The sequence below is a fragment of the Hippoglossus stenolepis genome, chromosome 20 (assembly GCF_022539355.2).
Source record: "Hippoglossus stenolepis isolate QCI-W04-F060 chromosome 20, HSTE1.2, whole genome shotgun sequence".
In the NCBI taxonomy this organism is placed as follows: Eukaryota; Metazoa; Chordata; class Actinopteri; order Pleuronectiformes; family Pleuronectidae; genus Hippoglossus; species Hippoglossus stenolepis.
The window spans coordinates 20,674,169-20,698,806 of record NC_061502.1 but is presented as its reverse complement, the minus strand read 5'-3'; the positions used below and the strand labels follow the sequence as shown (position 1 = coordinate 20,698,806).

The window sequence follows — 24,638 nt, the reverse complement described above, 5'->3', positions numbered from 1 at the left end:
GATAACAGAAATCCTGACAGCAAACTCAGTTCAAATTAAATTCAAAACAACTTTATTTGTCCCCGGAGGGAATTTGTAAGGCGGGGGGGGAGTCCAACAAAACTCTTAAAACAAATTGATTGAGAGTAACACAATTGTCTGTTGGCTCAAGTTCATCGCTGCTGATTTATGAGGCTTTTGGACAGTTTAAAATTTGATGATGAATCAGCCAATGACATTTTTTACATCGAACAAACTTAAATATACACAAAACTAAAGCAGAGACGCCACAGACACATGATTCGTGGCACATGTTCCAACCTCCAGGGTCTGAAGATGTGCGTATACCTTTTGTTTTTATAGATAATAACAGGAACAGGACATTTAGCTGTGTGGTTTTAAACCTGATTCTTGATCTCGAGTATAAGGACAGAACGTGTCATTTGCGTTACAGACTATTTGGACCCGAGAAGCAGATTTATGATTTCTGAAATGGGGCCGTTTGACATTGACCGTCTTCTGTAATGTCTCGTTACTTATCGTCTGACATACCACTCAGCATCGGAAGAAAAATGCTCTGCTAATTTAGTCCATTTCTTATTTCTTTACAACAACAAACGATGGTTGGTCTTAAAGTCTTTGAGCGTATTTGTCACGGTCTAGATTTCGGGTTTGAGACTGGAGGTGTCGATCAGCCCGTTGTCAAAGCAGCTCTGTAGCGTGAAAGGACAATCAACTTGAATGTAGAAGCTAAAGCGAGACACTCTCCCCGTCACTGCGGCCGACTCAGGGTGGACGACAATCACAGCTTCAGGCAGCGAGAGACAGATGGTGGACGCTGCCTTTGTCTGCAGCCATTCAGTGCTGTGACAGTCCCGCTGATGGAGCGATGCAGATACGTCTCTCTGCTGAAACACAGAGCCGATAACAGCCGTCCTCTGCAGGGCTTCGACCCAGCCACACTGATACGCTGTGACTTCGTCTCACACCGGGTAGAATTCAAAATGCTGCGGCCGGGCTTCTCACAAGAATCTGGAGGAGAGATCACATTCAATCGCCCCCAGATTTTGCTCCTTATAACATCTGTGAGCAGTGATTCCCTTCATGCCTGAGATTCTTTGGAGGCCAGGTCGCAGAAGTTTAAAAATCCAGACTGAGCAGCAACGATTTGTTCACACATAGATATAAATGACACCTCCAGTCATCCTGCCTTCATCATCAAGACTCCAGACATCCAGAAAATGTGAATTACAAACGCTTCCATTAACTGGTTTGGAGCAAATACACTAGTCTGCATGCAGTCGTCATTAAGTGGCCGTTTAGGCAAGGCACAAGTATTAATGCTAAAATAAACCCAACAAATACTGTTTCACTCTGGAGACAAAGACACAGTGAGTTAAATGTTGACAACGTAAGAACCTAAATAAACCTTTGCTTCATCAACCTTTTCTAATGTATTTTGATCAAAGATACAAGATAAGAAAACATTGAGGGAAAGAGATTATGAGGGAAGTGCTGACAAACCTGGAGTAAAGAGAAATTAAACCTCGAAAGGAAACCTGAGCTCCCTCCTCTGCACAGGAAGATCAGAGGTTAGCTACACATGGTAACTAAGACACCTCAGCAGGACGGACACTGAACCTGGTCTCTACCCTCAGTGTCACGCTGCAGTGCGGGGGGGAAGCTGTCACTGAGAGTCAGGCTTTCTGATGGGTGTTACCGAACACTGAACCAATCCGCCTGTTCACTGCTCCGCTCAGGTGGGAAGCTGCTGAAAACCTCTTTTTACTGCCTGAAACTCAATCAGCCCGGACTGTCCGTCTGCTGGGCACTCACCGCCACCGGCCCCTCTGAGGACTCATTGTGTGATGGACGAGTGTGTGTCTGTGTGTGTGTGTGTGTGTCCATCAGGCCTCACTCAGTGGAACAGCCAACTGTACGGACAAAAGTGTCCCGTTGATGTATTAATGGCTTCTGGCAGATTTAGACACGATGTAGAAAAAGATCTGGTGTGTGCCTCATTCACATCCAGATGGATTAGGTCTAGTGTCTGTGTGTGTCTGTGTGTGTCTGTGTGCGTCTGTGTGTGCTCTCTTCAAACCTGAACCAAGCTCGACGTCAACCCGACAGGTATTCTCCTTTTTTTATGTCCGAACCCAAAACCTTAACCCGTAACCTGCGTATGGAATCATGACCCTCTGACCACACATTTAAAGATAAATTTGACGCTGCTCATGTTTCCCACAGATTTCATTCAATCTATGGCGGTAGCGGGGGTGCAACACATTCTGAGTAACAAGTTCTCGTGTGAGAGGAAAGAGAAAGTTCTGCATTGATGCCACGAAGTGAAGTGAACATTTGAGGATCTTGATCTTACCTCCTCTGACATCTCCCCGAACACAGACAGGACGTCCAGCAGCAGACTGGATGTGTAGAAAGACTTGATCATGTTCCTGCAGCAAGAAAAGAGGAGGAGGAAAGATAGAGGGAGGGATGAAGGAAGGAGAGATTTATAAAACAAAGCTCAGCATCTTTAATAGACAATAAAACCAAAAATACATTTTACCTCCAGTTTCTCACATTCTGTAGTTGAGCTGTGTGTATGTGTGTGTTTGTGTTTGTGTATGTGTGTGCACAGAGTGAAATTAATTAATTCACAAATGAACAGCAGCTCAACATTGAAAGTCATGACAACAGTCTTCTCTCTGTCGTCAAGGACGTTCAACCTCGACCTGCAGATTTAAGCATTGACGGCGTAGTCGCTGTGCGCCGGTCGCTTACTGACACAATCGATAGTCCCGAGGAGGAAGTTAAAAACTCCCTACTGATTGGACGCAGAAATAATAAACAAAGAGTGTAAAGTGTTGTACAGCAAGAGAAAAGAAAGATTTAGACGTGAAAATACCAGGATGTTGGTTTTATACAAAGAGAGAAATGTTGACCCGGAGACACAGGATCAAACCAGTGAGAGCAGGACGATGGAGATGAATGGGTCACTGTTAGTGCAGCGTGTGAGCTGCAGAGGCCTCGACATGTTGGAGGAAGTTTCTTATTCCAACAAAGTTTCTCATAAACATTCACCTCCAGCGTGTGTGTGTGCATGAGTCAATGAGTGTGTTACATATGTAAGTTGTTTTGTTTTTTTACCCGTGTATATATGCCCACATTTATGCTTGTTTTTATTTAGTAAATTACTGTATATTTACTTTGTGTGTGTGTGTGTGTGTGTGTGTGTGTGTGTGTGTGTGTGTGTGTGTGTGTGTGTGTGTCCGGGGCTGACATAACACGTCACTGAGGCCTGGGTCCTGTTAGCACCGTCCTACTGCATCTCGTAAAAGCCGCAGACTGTTTGTGGTTCCCCCTCCAGCGGAACCTCAGTATTACCCTGTCCTGCTCAATGTAGCTGCTGGACACTTCTTCACTCTTATTTACACTGTGAACACGTCCAGAGAACCTGTCGCCTGAATCCATTCATTCTCCACAACCTGCCACGAGCTGCTCACACTTACTGACGGGGCGAGAAACTCACGCTCCTGTTCCGGTCCCCTGTGTTTCCATAAGGACAGTTTTCAGTTCATGAAGGAGAAACTGTCTACAAGGATTTTAAAACATTAACATTCTAACGTCCAGGGGATTTGATCCAGTAAGACCTGTTGCTGTAAGAGAAAGATACAACACGTGTGTATGTCCCACAGACAACAGGATGAAACAATCGGTGTCTCAGTGTGAAGACGAAGATCGAGAGCGGATGGAAAAGTGTGGTGAGCAGCACGGATAGAAATGAAGCAACTGTGGTTTGAGGAGCGGCGAGGGCTGGATGAGTCATCGTGTGTAACAAGACACATACAGCAAGTCCTGAACTACAAGAGAAGATCTGCTGGTGTTCAAAAACCTTCAACACAAGTAGTGAGTGTTTGTCCTGTGAAGCAGCAGCAGCAGGTTGTCGGGTCCGACTCGTTCACACCAACAGGAACATGTGGGGAACATCCAGGCGAGGGGCGGAGCCTGTAGAGCAGCAGGGGCGGAGCCTGTAGAGCAGCAGGAGGCCGGACATGACGTATAAACTCTGCTGTGGAAAGATCAGTGTTGTTGTTTACAGCTCATCCACACCGGCGTCGGCCCTCATCACCAAAAGATCTGGAACCTCCTCGTGTTTCCAAGTTGACGTCTTCGTCTTCTACGTGTACGGCTCCTCTTCTTCATCCTGAGATGTTTGTGTTCTTCCAGCTTCACGTCCGTCACGTGTTAGAAACATTACTGACAATCACATGACTGTGATGCAATCCAACACAGGTGTTGAAAACGTGAACAAAGGTCAAACAGTAAATTCACTGAACATGTGACCTTGTTCACACCGTCTGTTGCTAAGAGACCAAAAGGATTTGAAACAGAAAGTCTGATGTGTGTGTGTGTGTGTGTGTGTGTGTGTGTGTGTGTGTGGTCTAAATGCAATCATAACAATTCACAGCCAGATGTGAGTGATGTGATAGACAAGAGGAGGAGTCTCTTACTTGTGGAATCGACCCCCCCGGTCCTCGTTGTCGGCATAGATGAACATCTTTAAGGCGTAGTTTTCGATGTGGGCGTTGCCAACAACCTCCTGAGTGATGGAGTCATGGTCACTCATCTCCTTCTTCATCTGGGAAACACACACGTTTAATCAAAAACACTTAATCACACGTGTTCATTATTGAAGACCCACAAAGGGTGAGCCCATCTTTCTTAATCCACACGTCCTCGTCACAAGGACTTCTGTTACGAGTGTGCGTCTCTCTCTGTGACTGTGTGTGTCTCACTCTCTGTGACTGTGTGTGTCTCACTCTCTGTGACTGTGTGTGTCTCACTCTCTGTGTCTGTGTGTGTCTCACTCTGTGACTGTGTGTGTCTCACTCTCTGTGACTGTGTGTGTCTCACTCTCTGTGACTGTGTCTGTGTGTCTCACTCTGTGACGTGTGTCCTTCACTCTGGACTGTGACTGTGTGTGTCTCACTCTGTGACTGTTGTGTCTCACTCTGTGACTGTGTGTGTCTCACTCTGTGACTGTGACTGTGTGTCTCACTCTCTGTGACTGCGTCTGTGTGTCTCACTCTGTGACTGTGCCCTGTGTGTCTCACTCTCCTGTGACTGCGCTGTGTGTCTCACTCTCTGTGACTGCGTCTGTGTGTCTCACTCTCTGTGACTGTCTGTGTGTCTCACTCTGTGACTGTGTGTGTCTCACTCTGTGACTGCGTCTGTGTGTCTCACTCTCTGTGACTGGCTCTGTGTGTCTCACTCTCTGTGACTGCGTCTGTGTGTCTCTGTGACGTCTGTGTCTCACTCTCTGTGACTGTGTGTGTCTCACTCTGTGACTGCGTCTGTGTGTGTCTCACTCTCTGTGACTGTGACTGCGTCTGTGTCTCACTCTCTGTGACTGCGTCTGTGTGTCTCACTCTCTGTGACTGCGTCTGTGTCTCACTCTCTGTGACTGTGACTGCGTCTGTGTGTCTCACTCTCTTGACTGTGACTGCGTCTGTGTGCTCACTCTCTGTGACTGCGTCTGTGTGTCTCACTCTGTGACTGTGTGTGTCTCACTCTCTGTGACTGCGTCTGTGTGTGTCTCACTCTCTGTGACTGCCACTGTGTGTCTCACTCTCTGTGACTGCCTGTGTGTGTCTCACTCTGTGACTGCGTCTGTGTGTGTCTCACTCTCTGTGACTGCCTCTGTGTGTCTCACTCTGTGACTGCGTCTGTGTGTCTCACTCTGTGACTGTGTGTGTCTCACTCTCTGTGACTGCGTCTGTGTGTCTCACTCTCTGTGACTGCGTCTGTGTGTCTCACTCTGTGACTGCGTCTGTGTGTGTCTCACTCTCTGTGACTGCGTCTGTGTGTCTCACTCTGTGACTGTGTTGTCTCACTCTGTGACTGCGTCTGTGTGTGTCTCACTCTCTGTGACTGCGTCTGTGTGTCTCACTCTCTGTGACTGCGTGTGGCTTCTTCTCTGTGACGCCCTGTGTGTCTCACTCTGTCTGCCTGTGTGTGTCACTCTCTGTGACTGCCTCTGTGTGTCTCACTCTCTGTGACTGCGTCTGTGTGTCTCACTCTCTGTGACTGCGTCTGTGTGTGTCTCACTCTGTGACTGCGTCTGTGTGTCTGACTCTCTGTGACTGCGTCTGTGTGTCTCACTCTGTGCCTGTGACTCGTCTGTGTGTCTCACTCTGTGACTGCGTGGCTGTGTCTCACTCTCTGTGACTGCGTCTGTGTCTCACTCTCTGTGACTGCGTCTGTGTGTCTCACTCTCTGTGACTGCGTCTGTGTGTCTCACTCTCTGTGACTGCGTCTGTGTGTGTCTCACTCTCTGTGACTGTGTCCAGCCGAGCTTCAGGTTTCTTGTAAAAATCACTCAGGCAAACAGCTGGTTGCTTCCAACAGTAGGACCCTGACTGAATAGATACTCTGTTCACTGACTGTGTGTGTGTGTGTGTGTGTGTGTGTGTGTGTGTGTGTGTGTGTGTGTGTGTGTGTGTGTGTGTGTGTGTGTGTGTGTGTGTGGCACAGCAGAGGAATGTAAAAACCACTGGGCTGAGTTTAAAATGAAGGAGAGACAACTGATCAGGGAACACGAAGGTTCCACCAACTCTTCACTTTCCTTCTGACCAACAACTAAACTTTGAGGTAAACTTTTGCAGTTGCAGGAAGTTGGCGTCTTAGAGAACAGTAAAACCTTTCCAGATGTTTCGACCACTGACCCAGCAGGAGATCGCTCTGTGCTGACGAGTGTCCAGAGAGAGACGAGCAGAGCATCGGCCCGGAGCCTCCTGCTGACAGTAACTCAACTAGAAGGGCCAACTTCCCAATCCTGCAATATTAAAGAAAATGGAGAAAAAAGGATCCTGAATCCGCCCCCCCGATCGGATCTGCACCAAAGATTAATGGTTTCTCTCCTGAAATAAACCGCTTACAAACAAACAAATGCTGAAACGTCTTTAATTATCTCCACCACACTAAAACAAGCACCTTGAAAGGTGGCATGTAAACATGTGACTGTAACGATGACCACTTTAATTCACACCCTTATTTGATGATTCAATGTATTTTTAGACAATAACTTTTGTGACTACGCAGACAAACCTCTAAATTTAGCAGCGTCTGACTGGTGGCCGCTGCTGATTTCCCACTGTGCACGATATGAAACAGATTTTTCAACAAGTGATTTTCCAACATCCCAGTGAGAGCAAAGCCTCGGAGAGTTGGGCCTGTGGTGGATGAGTGGAAAGTAGAGTTAATGAGTCCAACATGTATTGTGCGTATGTGCCAGGTCATTGGGGAAAGAGAGAGAGCGAAGCTGCTGTGGTTTGTTTCCCGACTCGCTCGCGCTGCAGAGATGAGTCACAGCTTCTGGCAACAGTTCATAAAGAAGTGGAACATAGAAAAAACGTCCGGGTATCCCCACGTTTCAGAAAGAAGAAAAGGTTTAAGTGTTTTACAGTTGCTTGCTTGTGCACTGATTAAATAATCAGGCTTCTCCTGGTGCGGCTGACAACTGAATTATGAAACTTAACAGTCTGTTCAAAGACAAATCTGGATCCAATTTAGTCTTTTTTTATTTGGACAAACCAATTTCATCTCTGTGTAAACAAATAAAAGCTCTGAAAATGGATGAATGTAAAAAGTTAAGTATTTATTATAAATACAACTTGTGACCCAAGGTGTGTGGACCCCCATGTTAACGGCTGTAACCAGAGCTGAACCAGCTTTTGTAGCCGGGGTCAATGCCCCACATGTCCCACATGTCCCACATGTCCCACTGGCAACACCCCCGACCGCTCAGTCCAACCCTCCGAGTTGAGGATTCTCCTCCAGTCGTTCAGAATAGAGACGACCAGGCTGTAAGGCCTCCAGGTGTTTCCCTTCCAGGCCTTACTCTACAATGTGACCCCCTTCCCCCTTATGTGGACCAGGCCGTTCACTTTTCAATTCCAGCTCCATAACGTTTCTGGAATAACTCTTAATCCTGTCCAGATGGACAGATATGCCTTGGATGACCCTTCAGATTCCAGATTCATGGGAGTGCGCGCCTGAATAACATTAAAATGGCACCAGGTGACTTACTTCTTGATTTACATGTAAATCTACAATCCAGCTACAGTCACCTGCTTTGGATAAAGAGGACAAGTTTTTCCTGCAGGGTGATTGGGTTCATCCTGAGAGACGATAAGGTGAGAAGCTCAGAGACTCAAACCCTGGGGCAGCGCTACTTCAAGACCTTTTACTATACAACTATATTTACTATAACCCGCTTCTTTCTCAGATTGTTTGACTGACCCCTGGTCCAGAAGGTGGAAGAAGGAAAAGGTTCAGGCCGATGCTTTGGATACTTTACCAGCACAGTTAGACTAAATATTAGAAAGTATAAAGTGGGCAGCACAAACTGCCACCTCCTTTAACACATCCAGAAAACTGATTAAAGGTTTAAAACATTTAACATAATATTTCAAAATGCCCGCGCAGCAATAAGCAAATATCTAAATAACAACGGGAGGCGTCATCTACAGCGGAAGCAAAATATATACAAACATGTGCATTTAATAAAAAGATCCAACAGGAAACCAACACAAGCTACAGAAAACACACAAACATCAAAGCAGCGGATGTGAGTCCGGTTTAGAGTGTGTGTGTGTGTGTGTGTGTGTGTGTGTGTGTGTGTGTGTGTGTGTGTGTGTGTGTGTGTGTGTGTGTAACAGTAATGAAGACCTCTGGAGCCTCTGTTAAACCTGTCTCAAGGGAGCAGCTGTGTGAGTGTGTCCATGTTTTGATGTCCGTGTCCTTTAATTGGCTCTGAGCGATCGATAAACTACATCAAGAAATGACGTCAAAACATCTTGGATCCCAACGCTGCCATCTAGTGCCGATGTGGTCAGCTGCAGTAGTGATCGTGGAGTGTAGCTGTGGTACCAAGGCCAATCAAGAGTCAGTCACAGCTGTCAATCATGACGTCTGTCTTTATATATTCACATAACTAATTAAAACCAAACTTATTCGAAACATGAACACACGTCAGCGAGTGCAGACAGCCACCAGGGAGCCGTCATCTGTTCCATCTGTGTTTAGATTATATGTCTCGTTCAGGATCAACACCATCAACGAGACTACGGGACCAGTGAGTCGTCTTCCGTTCCTCCAGGTCTCATTTGTTTGACTCCCGTTGGGACTCTCCATCCCATCTGTCTGCCTCCTTCATCATAACAACCCTATAAAACCTAATTAGTGTTGCCCCTGTTGAGAGCGGCGTACTTTGTGTGAGTGTGTCGACTGAAAGCTCCGACCTCGACAAGTTTTAAACAAACTATATGCACTTGAAAGGCTGAAGAACTAGAGGAAACTAATTGAAGCTGGTAGCGCGACAGACGTATCGCAAAGGATGGCAAAAAGTGTGATAAATGCTGTTTCATGTGCCAAGCATTCACACTCTGTCAATGTATTGCTGCCCTAGATGATAAATTAAAAGATATTTAGATCGTTGACAGGTTTTCTGTCAGTGAATCATTGTTGGAAGAAGAGAATAAGAAAAGAATAGAGAGAAAACAGAGTCTCTCTCTCTCTAGTTTAAAAGTTTAATTGTTTGTCTCCACAATATCATAATATTTCCTCTCTCTATCTCCCACACACGTGCAGTGTCATGTGCACTGGATTGTACCTGATAGTAATGTGCGCTTATCAGAAATAAGAGAAACAGGAGGTTTAACATGACAAATATCAGGGGTATGTGATTTTTCTCTTAATTATAAGATTCAAAACTATTTTGGTCAAAATATGGAATATTCCCTTAAATCAGACAGATATGATGATGAATGATGCTCTACAGGGATTAATGGCCCGGATGATTTTTTTTAATTGAAGGGAAAAGAACTTTTGAACTAAAAGTCCTTAAAATGCTAAATCTAGATTACTGGTTGTTATCAGAATCAGTTTAATTCCCATTAAATTGACTATGTAATAAAATATAAGAACATATATGTTCAACACACTGAATCAGAACCGTTTCCACTTCGCACTGTGGGATACCACACAGGGAGAAATGGGGCTAAAGTGAAGTGGTAACTTACCGACTCCAGCTGGTCCATGAGTTTGATCAGGAACTTTCGGCACTCTGGTGTTTTACTGTCCAGCTTCATGCCCGACTGCATAGCATAGAGTCGACCTGCAGGAGAGGACAAGAGGGGGAGACGGGTGAGGAGATGAAAGGTGACGAGACGTCTCCTTTACTGGTCAGTAAAAAACCACTCCTCTCCAGCCTGGTTCAAACGCCGAGTCATGTGGAGGAATCACTAATACAGGAGTCCTGATGAATTTTTCACAACAAGCCGCGGATGTTTTCTTCTCCTCTGCAACGGATCAAACACGAAGACGCAGCGGAGCAGGAGGAAGGTCAGAAAGATCTCCACCCGAGCTGGGACAGGCCTCAGTGAACTTCAACTCCCACAATCCCTCATCTGTCAGTTAGATCCCCTCACGACCTTAACCGGCAGAAAACATGTCTCATATAACTGAGGCTCCGTCCACATTATTAGTTTGTTTTAAAACATCACTGTTACTATGGTTACGTCCACACTACCACGGAATCTTCTAGACTCTAAATCAGAGACTTTTGTAAACGTTGTAGTTTCAAACTCTGGGGTTGTATTTTAGTCTGAACAGAAACTGAGACTTTAGTAAACGATGACGCAGACGTTCTCTTCCTGATTGGTTCTCATCAGTCACGTGACTCGACTAGCAGCGGTGAACACAAAGCTAACACTTCCTGTCACTAACACTTCCTGTCAGTTACAGTTCCACCTCGTCGTCCCTGCTCTGACTCTTCACCATCACTGCTCCTCCTTCAGAGGAGTTTCTGTTACTAAGCAACCAACTGCAGAGGAGACATCTACTTCCTGTTTACACCACATGACCAGTGGACGTGAACGGTCATGTGACGTGTGTGTTCAGGTGTGTTGGTACGGACCAGAGACTTTATTTAACTTGGACGACATGAAAGCTACTGAGGGTTAGTTGATGTTAAATAAATGTTTAAAGATGTTTCTGTCAGTTCAGCTCGTTCTTATCTCTCTGATGTTTGTTCAAGTGTTTCTGATCAGTTTGGTTTGAATCAGTTATTTGATGATATGAAAACAGGCTGAGACGTGATGATTGACAGCTCAGACTGAAAAGAGCTGCAGAGTGAAACCACAGAGAAGCAACAGCTCCTCAAATGTGCTGGATTGTTTTCTACTTGAGGGCTGAGATGGACGGACTGTACCAAAGAACACCAGAGAGGTTTTTTAAAGGAGGAAAGTGTGAATTGTCTCCTCCTTGGTGGATTTGAATGTTATTTAAATTTGTACTGACCCTATAAAAAATATTTCAGCTACTTTTACACAATGCGAAAACCCACGTTTGGCTGCAGTCGCTGCTGAGCGTCACTGTCCTGCGAAGCATCAAGGAACAATGTCCCACTTCACAGAGCAGAATGGTGATGGTGGGGGGGGGGTGTATACCCTCCAGGGTGAGACTCATGCAGCCATGAACTCACTGAGGCAGTTAACCAGTCAGTGCAGAGAGACATGCAGCAGCTTGAGCAGCAGGCAGCAAGAAGGTCCGTCAGTCCATCAGTGACAAAGACTTTCTTTGTACAGTCTCACACTGCAACATTCACTTCAGCTGCGACACAGATGACTGTGATGACAGCGAGGACGTGAAGACGCCGCAGGGAAACCACAGACACATCCCAAAAGGGAAGACCAGGACACTTGATCTCCCCTGGTGGCTGGCTGCAGTATAAGTGAACCTTCTCCATGTTAGTAGATAGGACACGTGCCAAGCTAATCAAAACAACAACTAAGTAGACAAATAAATGTTTGTCAAAGATGGTTTCTGTGATTTTAGGTGGTTTATTGGTCGGACCTTGATACCACGACTCCTCACGACTGCACAGACTAACTCCAAATGACGTCATCACCACTAGATGGCAGAGTTCGTATCTGAGATATTTTGGCTTCATTTCTAAAAGGAAGTGCAGACGTGTCATCCATCTTTATTTACAGTCAATGAGGGGAACTGAAACACTGCGTCAGCCCCCTGATGGTCATTAAAGGTTACTGCGTTTTGTTTTCATTGTATTCACAACAATATGAAAACAAATAACTGGAAAGTCACTGGGTAGAGGTCACACCTCCGCCAAGGCCCAACGGTCCCTGGAATACAAATCAACCGCCATCAATCACACACTGTAAAATATAAGTTCTCTACACATGATTTCTTCCCTAAAGATCCATGAATTATTCTCTGACAAATCAACAATCATATTGAAAAACTTTATCTCCCAGATTAGTTCTTCCCTGACACGATTACCTCCTTGGTGGATGGAAATATCAGATCAGAAGAAGAAGAAGCTTGAAGTGATTTACAGTTCACAAATCTGATCATATCAGCAAACGAATGTAAAATGTCTATAAAAGAATGTTATCAGACAATATGATAAATCGGTCTGGCTTTAATTATAATATCAGTTCCTCATCTCTGGATTAACATGGACCTGTCATTTGACTTCAGGAATGTGGTGGGATTGTTCCCAGTGAATAATGCTTGTGTTCCTCCTGCTGCTCTGTCAGGTTCATCAGGCTGAAACTGGCCATAAGAAGCATTCAGGCTGTTATTTACAGAGATTACAGGGTCTCTGGTGACACTTTCCACTCTGCTGCACCACTTTCCTGCCCGTCGTGCACATAATCACAGTGAGAAGTGCTTTATACTGCCACTGCTTCCACTACTTCCGACTGCGTCTGAAATCGCTCATGACCCTGAATCGATGACGAACTGCTCAGATGACAGATGCTGCTGCTGCCAGTGCACACAGAGTAAAATGCACTGGTGCTGGTGATGAAGGACGTTACCTCCTAACCTTTCACTGAAGGTGTCCCGTGCTGCATTTTGTCTCAAGAGTAGAATATAGACACTCAAGAACAACAGTTAAATAGTCCCTGAAGTGATCTGTCATTTTCACTCTGTGTTTCTGCGACCGAGCCAACATCCGCTCACACACCAGTCACACAAAACCCCGTCTCAGTCCAGGGTTTCATTTGCCTGATGCTTTTGGCTCTGGAGAATGAGACGCAAACACAAATCTACTTAAGAGACGTTTTGCTCCTAAAAGGTTTTTTTCCAGGATGGGGTTACCGGCTAGTGTCCAACCCTCAGCCGTTACTGGTTGATTTGTTATGACAATGTTTTCATTGGGTCGCACATCACAATCAAAACCAATACTGCTCGAGTGGGAGTCGCCCGCAGCAAAACATAGAAGGTAATTTCACAACAATCACTACGAGTGTAGAGATCAGCAGAGGCGGATCCCAACGCTGCAAAGCTTTGAGCGTTGCCATGGTTATCATGGCAACATCATATTTTTAATTATTGACATATGTGCATCACAACTAATATCCCAATAGAGTGTATCTGATGAGCGCCTCCGTCATCTGTGTGACCGGTCCAGTGCGGCTCAGTAAGAAAACATGTTTGACAAGGAAGAATTAACACGGAGTGCTGGCAGAGAGCCAGCGAGTCATCACAGCTCTGACGTCGGTCATGAAGAATCTGTGAAAGCGAGTCGCTCTGTCACATGAATGACAAGGACGTTATTATGGAGGTTGGCTGCGTCGCTGTCAGCTCGAGTGTGAGAGTTACATCACTGTCACAGCTATAACGGGTGTTTGATAACAGCCCAGTGCGAAGTGAGGAGAGTCGGAATATGAAATAAAACACTGGAGGTGATTTCTGGTGATAGACCATGTGACAAGAAGCCGCAGGTTAAGAATCGGCAATGAGAGAAAAATCTGGTTAATCATGAGTTTAACAAAACATGAGAATAAAAAAAAAAAAGAAACCTGAGCCATTAGCTGATGTTTAATGACTTATTTTAATTTGAAGAAATGCATCAAGTCAGTGTTCGGCCAGCAGCAAACTAAGCTGTGACTTGTTTTCCCACAGAGGTAATTCGGAAAACGCACCGTCACTCAGATCCAAATGAGAAACTGAATTACTCTGCGGCTGCCTCCACCAACCGGTGCAGTTTCAGTCTACATACATTTTCTCCCAGGCTTTAATCACTGTGACCTTTGACCTATGAAATCTAATCAGTTCATCTTTGAGTCCCATTGAAAACTGGTCAAAATATGAAGAAATTCCCTGAGGACAAAAACATCTATTGTAAGGTCACTGTGACCTTGACCTTTGACCACCAACATCTGATCAGTTATTCCTTGAGTCCTACTGAGTTTCATTCCAATTTGAAGACATTCCCTCGAGGCGTCCTGAACATGATGGGACGACCTGAACATGATGGGACGACCTGAACATGACGCCTCCGGCCGCTGGGCGTCGCTGGCTTGAAGGCATTCAAAACAAAGTGTTTGGACTGGACACCGTATGCAAGTAGAATTACAGCCTCGCAGTTGAACACCTCCGCCAGCCAGTCAGGGAAATCGTCAACTCATCGGAAAGTTGCTGAGAAGTTTGGGCCACGATGCTCGTGACCAAACGGTCAGGAGGGTGTAGGAGGAGGCACATTGGAGGGAGCAGTGCAGACTGTGCAGACAGCCTGTTAAGACACGTGGGCTGCATTTGAATTCATTTGAACAAATCAATTTTCATTCCAGCCTAATTTTCAGAGACAGAGAGAGACTGCTCCAAGTCCAGTGGGAGGAGGAGGGGAGGTCGCCTGCTGGCCTTCCCTCAGATTTATTCATCACTGAGGTCTGGAACCAAATTCATTACTTTTACAGCAACTACCTAAAACGACAGAAATCATCTTTGACAAACATTTATGTAATTTCTACTTCGATCTTTTAGTTTGGTCCCATCTGCTAACATGGAGGAGGTGGGGTTTATGACAGGTATGGCAGCCAGCCACCAGAGGGCGATCATGATGTTTTGGCTTCACTTTTAGGAGCTTACATATCGTCCCTCTATATTTACACTCTCTAGGTGACCATTGCCACATAAGATCCAGACGAACTGCACAAACCCTGAACAAGGAGTAGAAACAAACACGTTTAAAGTAGAACTCAGGATTCAGTGAGGTGCGGTGACCGTGTTCAGCCCCACAGCTCATTTATAATGTCAATGATCCAATCTGTGTAAAACGTTTGTAATGCTGCCAAACAGCATCAGCCAGGGAGCTAATGGTGATTCATGCTGCTTCATTACAGCCGAACAAATCACGGCTTTGACTCAACCCCCTATTGATCAGCCAGTTCTGAAGTGGAGGTGAAATATTGCCCAGCATTAGCAGGCTAATTCAGACAGGGCTGCCGAGGCCAAGTGCTGGAGAACGGTCAAACAAAAGACTGATGCAGCGTGTGACCTGAATCTGATGATACACACCACAACACAACCCTGGAGTTTTCAAACCGAAACAAGGACAGCAGCGTTTACAGAAGTCTCCGAGAGAGAAGCTGGACAACTGGGGAGTAGCGTGGACACCAGGCGTAACCGTGCCAAGGGTGATGAGGTTTACAACTGAAACGGGTGGATGTAGCTAGAATATCAGGCTTTTCACATACACTGTACCTGGTAGGATGTCCAATCATTTTGGGTTTGATGTGTAAAATATATAAAAATAATTTTAACGATCATATCATCTGTAGGTATCCAAGATATTCTGGCTTTATTGTTGTGAGGGGGAAGAGGCTGTAATTCTCAATGGAAGTAAAATGGAGACAAATGCTGCAAAGATTACGCTTGATTCATTTTCTATTTTTCTGTTCAGCTGTAGAAGTCCTGCAAAGACGCAACAGAGAGAGACGTTCCATTAAAACTTCTTCCTGTAACATGAAGCATGAATACAGCAGCTTCCTACCATCTGACACACACACAGACACACACAGACACACACAGTCACACACAGTCACACACGCACACAGACGCATGGTGCTGCTGACCTCCAGTGGTCTGCCTGGATCACTGGTCCACCTCAGATTTCACTGTGTCCTCTAACAAAAGTGCTCACACACTTAGAAGTGTCAGATTCTGTGATTTAATGTCATGTCTGAATTCTGCCTTTTCCCAAGTGCTTGTCTGAAGCCACTTAGCAGATTAAAAGTCGTGAAAAGGCTCAATAAACCAAGTCTTAGAGATAAAGTTAAACCTGTTAGGTGCTACAAGCTAAGCCGACTCCACACTTACTACATCAGCAGCCTCTGGTCTCTGACATTAAAACAATCCTGGTCTGATCCCTGGTTCTGCTCATTATCCACATAATCCACTAAAGTCCCAGTTGCAAACACATTCACTGTAAATTAAACCTGTGCCTTCAAGAAGTCTCTGCATTCCTGCCTGTAGGACACAACTGGACAAAGACGCCTCTCAACGGTAGAAACCACATCCTGTCTGATCTGTTTTGATTCTGATCTGGTGTTTGTCAAACTCTCACCTGTTCACAGTTTGGACAGAACCCGACCACGTCGTGGTGAGTAATGGCCGCCGACCACAAATTTGTCAGGAGTACCAGGTTGGGGTTGGAGGAGGAGGATGAGGTCTGTAACCCACCAACCACACGTTTCACGTCCGCCAAGAAAATGCTCTTTTACGACTTCGGAATAAACCTAAAACCATCGGCCACTGTGTGTTTGCTTTTAACCTCGAGGAAACTGAGGAGAAACGCTGTTGTTTCATTTAAATCACAGCTTATGAAGTAAATATGGAAACCTGCAGTCGGCCAAGTCCACCTCATTTAAACCAGAGCAGCAGGTCTAACTTACATTTGACATGTTGTTGCTGCAGCTTCGTGTCTTAAGTGTTTTATCAATACGTTAAAGCTCATTTAGAGAACAGCCTGTGGAACTCTCCCCCGCAGGTTGTTAGACAGAAACACACATCATTCACGGAGAGTTAGGAAATATTTAGTTCATGTTTCTATATTTAGAAATCTTTTGGATCAAGGTTTCTTTTAGCTGAGGATTTTAGAGACATGAAGCACTTGAAGTAAAAATACCAATGTAGACACTGGAGGAACATTTCATCTGCAGAGTTCAGAGGTTTAGAGGTCACAGATCAAAGATCGGATTAATAATCATTAATACAGGCACCAATCATTTTGTTAATTAGACATGAACACATTTTTTAAAACATGTTTTACAGCAGGAACTCCTCTGACCATTTTCACAACCATCTGATGAATGTGGCTGTTAAACTGACGAGATGTCGGAAAGAGAAAATCCACAGCAAAACGACAAGAGAAAACTTCGTACATTTGTCAGGACGACCCGACAACACCACACACAACTGTGTCAGGACAACAATTCACACACACAATCACCCTCCTCCCTGTCTCGTCCATTTCCCAGCAGGCCCTCTGCCTCTCGCTCACTCTTGTCACCGTGTCATCTGCAGCCAATCAGGAAGCAGTACTGAGTCATGCTGAGTCTGTGATTGGTTAGCTAAGTGACAGTTTCCAGGAACACAGAATAATAACCATCTAACCTACAGCTCAAATAAAACTCACTCGATGAAGATGCAGCAACAGAATGGACTCAAAACAACTCAGATTTAAATGTCAAACATAGTGACAGAATAAAAAATCATCAATTTACTTCAGTAGAGATTTGAAAGTGAGCACAGATCTAAAGACTGACCGCTGGTGGCCGAGCCCCGCCCACCTCTGAGTAGAGGGTGATAACTTTATATAAGTTTATTGACTCCGGGGAATCTCCCTTGTTACAGCAGCAGACGGGTCAGAACGAGGTCGACAGATAAGTGTCCTGACGCAGAGACAGTTTGAAACACGATAACAATTTGAGATTCAAAGTGACTGTGTTTCCTCATCGTGTAGTTTGCATGTGATGAACACCTGTGGACGTGTTGCTGCTGACTCACTGGTCTCTCACTGGGTGGAGCTCATTCTTTACTGGTGACTCGTCTGACTGGAGGAGGTGAGACGTCACAAGGGACTGTCCTCTGGGCAGGGACCGTCAGTGTCCGTCCTCTGGAACCTCCACACCAACAGGTCAAGTTAAAGCACTGTCTTCCTCGTGAAGTTAGTTTGTCCCGGGTTAAACCCTGATGTGACCCTGTCTCATTAAGAATGTGTCCCCCTCCATGTCCCTCTCTGTGAGCGTCCCTGTCTCATTACGAACGTGTCCTCCTCCATGTCCCTCCATATCCAACCATGTCCCTCCATGTCCCCCTCTGTGAGCGTCCCTGTCTCATTACGAACGTGTCCTCCTCCATGTCCCTCCATATCCAACCATGTCCCTCCATGTCCCCCTCTGTGAGCGTCCCTGTCTCATTACGAACGTGTCCTCCTCCATGTCCCTCCATATCCAACCATGTCCCTCCATGTCCCCCTCTGTGAGCATCCCTGTCTCATTACGAACGTGTCCTCCTCCATGTCCCTCCATATCCAACCATGTCCCTCCATCCCCTCTGTGAGCGTCCCTGTCTCATTACGACGTGTCCTCCTCCATGTCCCTCCATGTCCAACCATGTCCCTCCATGTCCCCCTCTGTGAGCGTCCCTGTCTCATTAAGAACGTGTCCTCCTCCATGTCCCTCCATATCCAACCATGTCCCTCCATGTCCCCTCTGTGAGCGTCCCTGTCTCATTACGAACGTGTCCTCCTCCATGTCCCTCCATATCCAACCATGTCCCTCCCTGTCCCCCTCTGTGAGCGTCCCTGTCTCATTAAGAACGTGTCCTCCTCCATGTCCCACCATGTCCCACCCTGTCCCCCTCTGTCTTCGCTTTAGAGGCTAAGCTAGCAGCTGACAGCCCAGGTAAACAAAGCTAGCACGGATGCTAACAGTAGCCGTGGCTAACACTAGCCGGCCACACACTCACAGTAATACGCCACCACCGGGTCCCGGTCCTCGTGCTCCTGCGCGGTGCGGAGGTGGTGCTGGATGGCCCGGAGCTGAGCCGGTAGAGCCATGACGTGGAGCCGTCACCGGAGAGTTCACCGGAGAAACACCGGAGAAACACAGGCTGCTAGCTGTTGTTAGCAAGAAGTGAGTCCGTCACTTCCGCGTGTTTGTCCAATAGGAGCGGCCGCCTACACGGGACGGGTGACGTCACGGGCTGTTCAGGCGCCCCTCCGTCACTTTAATATTTTTTAAATATTTTTATTTTAATCTGTGACGATGAAGGTTTAATGGAAACATTAAAAAAAAGAAATTCAATAATAAATACAGATTATTTTATTCTTTATTAACCCCAGGAAAATACCGTAACAATTCTAGAAGAGATTTCTCCTTTTAAAAAAATGTTTGTTCCAGCAGGTGACAGAAAATAACGTGAAATATCCAACACAGATTCCTAAAGCCCAACATTATATTATTATTAATAATAATAATTACAATAATAATTATCGACATTAGAATTGAGAATATGATACAAATGTTAGAGCGTTTTCCTGCTTTCTTTCATCTACAGTACATCAAAGTTGTTGTGTCTTCGTATATCAACTTTATTTCGTGTCATAAAACACAAAATAAACAACATTTCAACATTTGTTTGGGCTCTAAACTTTATTGTCACTAATTAATCTTCAAGTGAATTATTACAAATGTTGTTAAGATGATGAAAGAGAAGGACAATTTATTCCCAGAGCAATTAAAGACTCGTAAAGAGGTTGGTGCCAGAGGAAGTTTATGTTGTTCATAAATTCATAATAGTACGGTGGCCACATTATCACATCTGAGACACGTCCGACTCGACTCTACATCTCTGCCTTTTTAACAAAGGGATTAATAATTGTGTTGATTTCTTGCAATTCATTCTTTGATATATTGATAGTTTTGAAATCAAGTAAATAATCAAAAATAAAACAGAGACAATTGTCGGACATTTTTAATCAATCATCTCAAGACAAAACAAGTAGGAGAATTACGAGTCACCGACAGAAAACAGCAGACAAACAGAATTCTGTTTCAATATGTTTGTGTTGGTCATAAAGTTTTCTCTTTTTCTCCGATATAGCTGTGAGGTTGTAGACGTTTTAAACATAAAGACAACAACAGCTGATGAAATATGAAATGAGACTTTTTTACAACTACCATAACGACATTGGTAAAAATCGAAGATATAAACATTGGAGGTGAATTGTTAATGCAGTGTAGTTTATGATGCATCATGGTTGATGGATTTCCAAAGATTATCTTGAGATTTGTGGCATAAAGAAGCATTAAAGATAAACTCCTGGACTCGGTAAACAGTTCAGTGTAAACCCCCAAATCCCCAATATGCTACATCTCATAGCTCTTTGTTGATATTCTTTCAGAAAAGTTTACAGTTGAGTTCGTCCAAAGAGTTTATCCTTAAATTCTGCATCAGGCCAAAAACCTTATTAATCTTTGAATGACTCAAACCTAATAAGCTAGAAGTCAATCATTCTAAGACAGTTAACCACAGCTTTATGTACACACTCGAACAAGGTCTTAACCAGGATTAGCACGTTGGTTTTAGCCTCAGCAAAATATTGCCTCATAAAGGTGAAATTATGTGTTTTTACGTTTAGCTCTTACTGGCACTTATTCAGCCAGGACTACAAATACTAGTAGCACTAGCATAACGCGCTGGTCACACAAGAAAGCCTGGATGTTGTAGCGCTGTTTACCACAAGTGGTCGGTATCGGTATTGCAAAGTCAAAACCCTTAAAAGTCTTCAAAGTAAAACTGTTGAAAGTTTTTTTCCCTCACAGAGGTTTTATTTTAATAAAATATTCCCAGAACCTAAAAAAGAGAGTTTTATTTTGGTAATGTCACTGTAAAGCAACATGAGGCTCAGGGCTAGTTCTCACTGTCGCTGTGAGGCTAGCTGAGCTCTCCATGCTAACTGGCTTTCAATCATTACGGTAATAAGTTAGCTAGCTTGGCTGTTAACCTGACGATTCACATTAAAGGTCATTGAAGCAGCAGAGCAGAGGATGATGGAATACGATGTGATTCGTCCACTCAAAATAAGACGATGAGATGGTTTAAATTCACGTTCACTAAAGCTGAGCACAATGTAAAAGATTAATTTGGATAATTTCAGGGCAGCGTTTCCGCCAAATGGTCCCAGACTTGATTAATTCCTTGAAACAGCAAAGGTGTTGAATACTGTATTTTTATTATATGTAAACAAGGCCTAAGTCTTGTTGACAGAACTTTTAGAGGCAAAAATTACAACCATCAACCACTGACGAGAAGCAGACGAACCCAAACCACAGGAGTTCACCTGATTCCAATCCTCTCAAACCCTGTCAGGCGGAACTGGTCTTTGGTTCTGCAGGTTCGGATCAGTCAGCGTACAGAACCAAAGGGTTTGAAAGGATCTGAAGGGAAGGTTTGATCCACTCTTGTCTGGAAATGCAATTTTGTACCTGAGATGATAAACAGATTGCTGAAAACTTCACAACAAAAGCTGGATGGATGTCTGATTAAAAAAGAACTTTTCAAAACATGAGAGGTCATTATTTTCAAAAACATTGACAGGGACACCAGCGCAGAACGGGTTCTGAGTAATGTAGAACAACGAGCTATGAAAAGAAAAAAGGAAAAATAAATAAATCATAGCTATCTGTCTCAACTTGTATGTTGGGATTTTGTGAAACAAGGATATTGCCCAGAACCAACAACTCATTCATGTTTGTACTATTAAACAAAACATGTGTAGTACTTCTTGTTGGCAAATACTTTTTTAGATACTTAAAAAAAATACATTTTAACTTCTAATACCAATAAATATTTTAACACATTTGTAACCCATATTTTTGAGTAATGAATTTATCCTCAGGGAATATGTTTCAATTTTCTAAATTTAAGTCAGGAAGGGTTTAATTGTCTTGAGGTTATTACATCAAACCCATTTATATTCATTTATCAATCAATCAATCAAATTTTATTTGTATAGCCCATATTCACAAATCACAATTTGTCTCATAGGGCTTTAGTATCCTTTAGTATCTTGGTGGAAACTTTTACCTTCAAAGAGTAAACCACTACATTTCTAATATTCTGATGACAGCCTCCTTGTCCAAAGATGCTGTTACATGTCACAGAAGTAAACTGCGTCATTTGTTGTTCTTGATTCTACAGCTCAGGTTGTTTCAAGACCCATCAAGGAAACAGATATTTGAAAAAGAGACAACCACAACAAGGTTGTGACACTGCTGATGGATGTGAAGGTCAGAACGGACTGGAAGCAACACACACACATGTTGGAAGCGATACGTGTCACACATGGAAGAGTCAGGACCATCAGCACCTGACCAGCACTCACCCATGGGGGGAGTTCCCTTAACCAGTTTCCAAAGAATGACACGAGTGATAATCCATCAAGCTCAGTGCTCTGCCTGTCATAACTGATGGAAGGCTACAGTGTCTCTCTGCACTTGTATACTGAGTTATGTGATGATCTATATTATTTACATTGTTGGCTGTTATTTACATCACGTGAAGACTTATTGACACTTTACAAATCTGCTGATAAAAAGCTGTGTAGGTCCAATGTTGGCCCTTCATCACTGAACGAAGTCCAGAGAAGAGGCATCGTATTGATTCGATGAGCTGTGATGCAGTTAGTGCATCGTTAAACAGACGGGAGAAATAATGCTTCCAGGGTTCCTAAGAGTGGGAGTATTACATCTGAAGCACAGGTTTCAGGAATCCTCACGCTGTCACGGGCCATCTTGATCGAGACAGTTGGGCTTTCCCAATCTCTACTCTGACCACGGTTTCAGTTTATAGTGGCACCATGAAGCTGACACCTCTTTCAGTCATCAGGTGGAAAAAAGAAAAGCAGGAAACCTTTCATCCCTTCCCCTAACGATTCAGAGTCCGGTACATATTCTCTGGCCATCACGTCCATACAAGACCCACTGATGGAATAGGACTTGGGGTAATCATTCTATAGTTAAGGGCAAAAAACACCTGACGAATATTTCAGACTTGCCAGCTCTGACGTTAGTGCACATTCTCAAATTTCTTTGTTCAAGTCACTCTCGATGGACCACTGAGGAAGATTCGCTCTTTCGTTAGCTTCCTGTTTCACAGGAGTAGCTCACTGTTGAAACTGGCAGAAAAACTGTCTCGTACTTTCACCCTTTGCTGTTGTTTTTGTGTGCATGTGTGTGTTTGTGTGTCTGTGTCATTGGTTGTTGAGATAACCAAGCCGCCGGCAGAGTATCTCAAATATCTCAGCAATACAGAGAAGTATGGTTATCACAGTGAAGGTGTACATGGCACTGAGGAAGATGGTCTTTTCAAAGTGTTCGGGCACCATGCACTTAGTCACATTGAAGGTCTTTTCCAAAGCACTGGCGTCACACATGTACAGTGGGTGGACCTGGGGGGGGGGAGAAACATGGGGCATTAATACTTTGTATCGTCTGAATTTCCAAGTTGTGCAGTCACTATATTACTCTCTGATTAATATATATTACACATGATATTGGAGCCGTGTTGGGACTGTGTCCTACTCTATCTCTCTCTTGACTCAGGTATCTCATACAAATTGATATCTTTTCAATCTTCATGGAAATGTTCACCATTGGAGACAAATCTCAGGACTATCTCAACATCTGAGCTTTCTGTGAAAACTTTGACAAGCCACTGATATGAATCCACTGTTGAACTGCTGCTTACAACAGGACAAAGCTGTTGACAGGATATAGGGGATATTCTTTTGCTCAAATTACTCATGATAAGCAACTTGTAAAGGGACGAGTGGACACACGGATATATGCCACAGTGTTGCACTCTTTCATAAAGTTTAAAAAAATGTACAATTGACAGACCTGGAAGCCAAAGAGGTGACTTTGCAGCCAGAAGGCGATGACCTCCAGAATGATGCGTAGGAGAACAGAAATGATGTAGAAGACGGTGTAGATGGGTCGTTCAAGGATCTCCTCCTGGTCAATGTTCTTACAGGCTGCGTAGAGGTGGAACACTGCGCCGGGAACTAACACTGTCACCAGTTGTAACGCCCAGAAGACCTGGAGAGGGCAGAAATACGGAAGTGGGAAGTGAGAAAAGCCTGCGGAATAAAGGAAAGAATAAAGGGATCATGAAATAGATAGTTCAGCGACTGCTGCAGTCGTTCATCTCTAAGAAATTACATTTTCTACCAATATGAAAGAGCCGTCATGCTGGTAATGACCTGTGACTGTTTCCTGACTGCAAATGTTACCGGTGGAGGAATATTCAGAATCTACCTGATCCATTTAAAATACTGCATCTTGATAGTACTGATAGTACTTGATACAAAGCTGATGATTAAACTATTTCATTATAGTTTAGATTAGGTCGGTAGCACATGTGATCTTATGGGTGGAAAACAGATACACCGTTACCTGTGGAAGGAAACTGGCTACAGTATTTTGGTATAAACCATATTTTGTCTTTACTACTGGATAAGACAACATGCAATGTTCTGTGTTTGAGTTTAGATCACTAAGCTATAGTAACCAGGCTATGCACTTTCAGTCTAAAGTGATTTAACCGTCTGTAAGGTTGCACGTCTGTTAGCATAACCTTTGATAAGTAGATTTATCTGCAGTTGTAGATCAAAAAGATAGATGACAAGACAGCTCCCAAAAGTGAAGCTAAAGCATCTTGATCGCCCCCTGGTGGCTGGCTGCACAGACTCCACCATATGAACTTGAGTCCTTTAGTTG

General features: G+C 44.3%; 2 protein-coding genes across 3 annotated transcripts in view; both read right to left on the bottom strand.

Moving 5' to 3' along the window:
- The window catches only part of vta1 (vesicle (multivesicular body) trafficking 1), a 28,883-nt gene extending 9,856 nt beyond the window's left edge, over positions 1–19,027 (bottom strand). The window contains exons 1-4 of one of the 2 annotated variants that reach the window (XM_035144152.2): positions 18,823–19,027; positions 10,062–10,156; positions 4,491–4,618; positions 2,357–2,432 (exon numbers count right to left, since the gene is read on the bottom strand). In XM_035144152.2, coding sequence (XP_035000043.1) covers positions 2,357–2,432; positions 4,491–4,618; positions 10,062–10,156; positions 18,823–18,913 — 390 coding nt within the window. In that variant the 5' untranslated portion in view covers positions 18,914–19,027. The remainder of the gene's footprint in view (positions 1–2,356; positions 2,433–4,490; positions 4,619–10,061; positions 10,157–18,822) is intronic. The other variant, XM_035144151.2, reaches the window with a different exon arrangement.
- Positions 19,028–23,068: 4,041 nt separating this feature from the next.
- gje1a (gap junction protein epsilon 1a) overlaps positions 23,069–24,638 on the bottom strand; it is a 2,468-nt gene continuing 898 nt past the window's right edge. Inside the window, exons 3-4 of the mRNA XM_035144525.2 lie at positions 23,760–23,957; positions 23,069–23,308 (exon numbers count right to left, since the gene is read on the bottom strand). Of these exons, the coding sequence (XP_035000416.1) occupies positions 23,111–23,308; positions 23,760–23,957 (396 nt within the window). The 3' untranslated portion in view covers positions 23,069–23,110. The remainder of the gene's footprint in view (positions 23,309–23,759; positions 23,958–24,638) is intronic.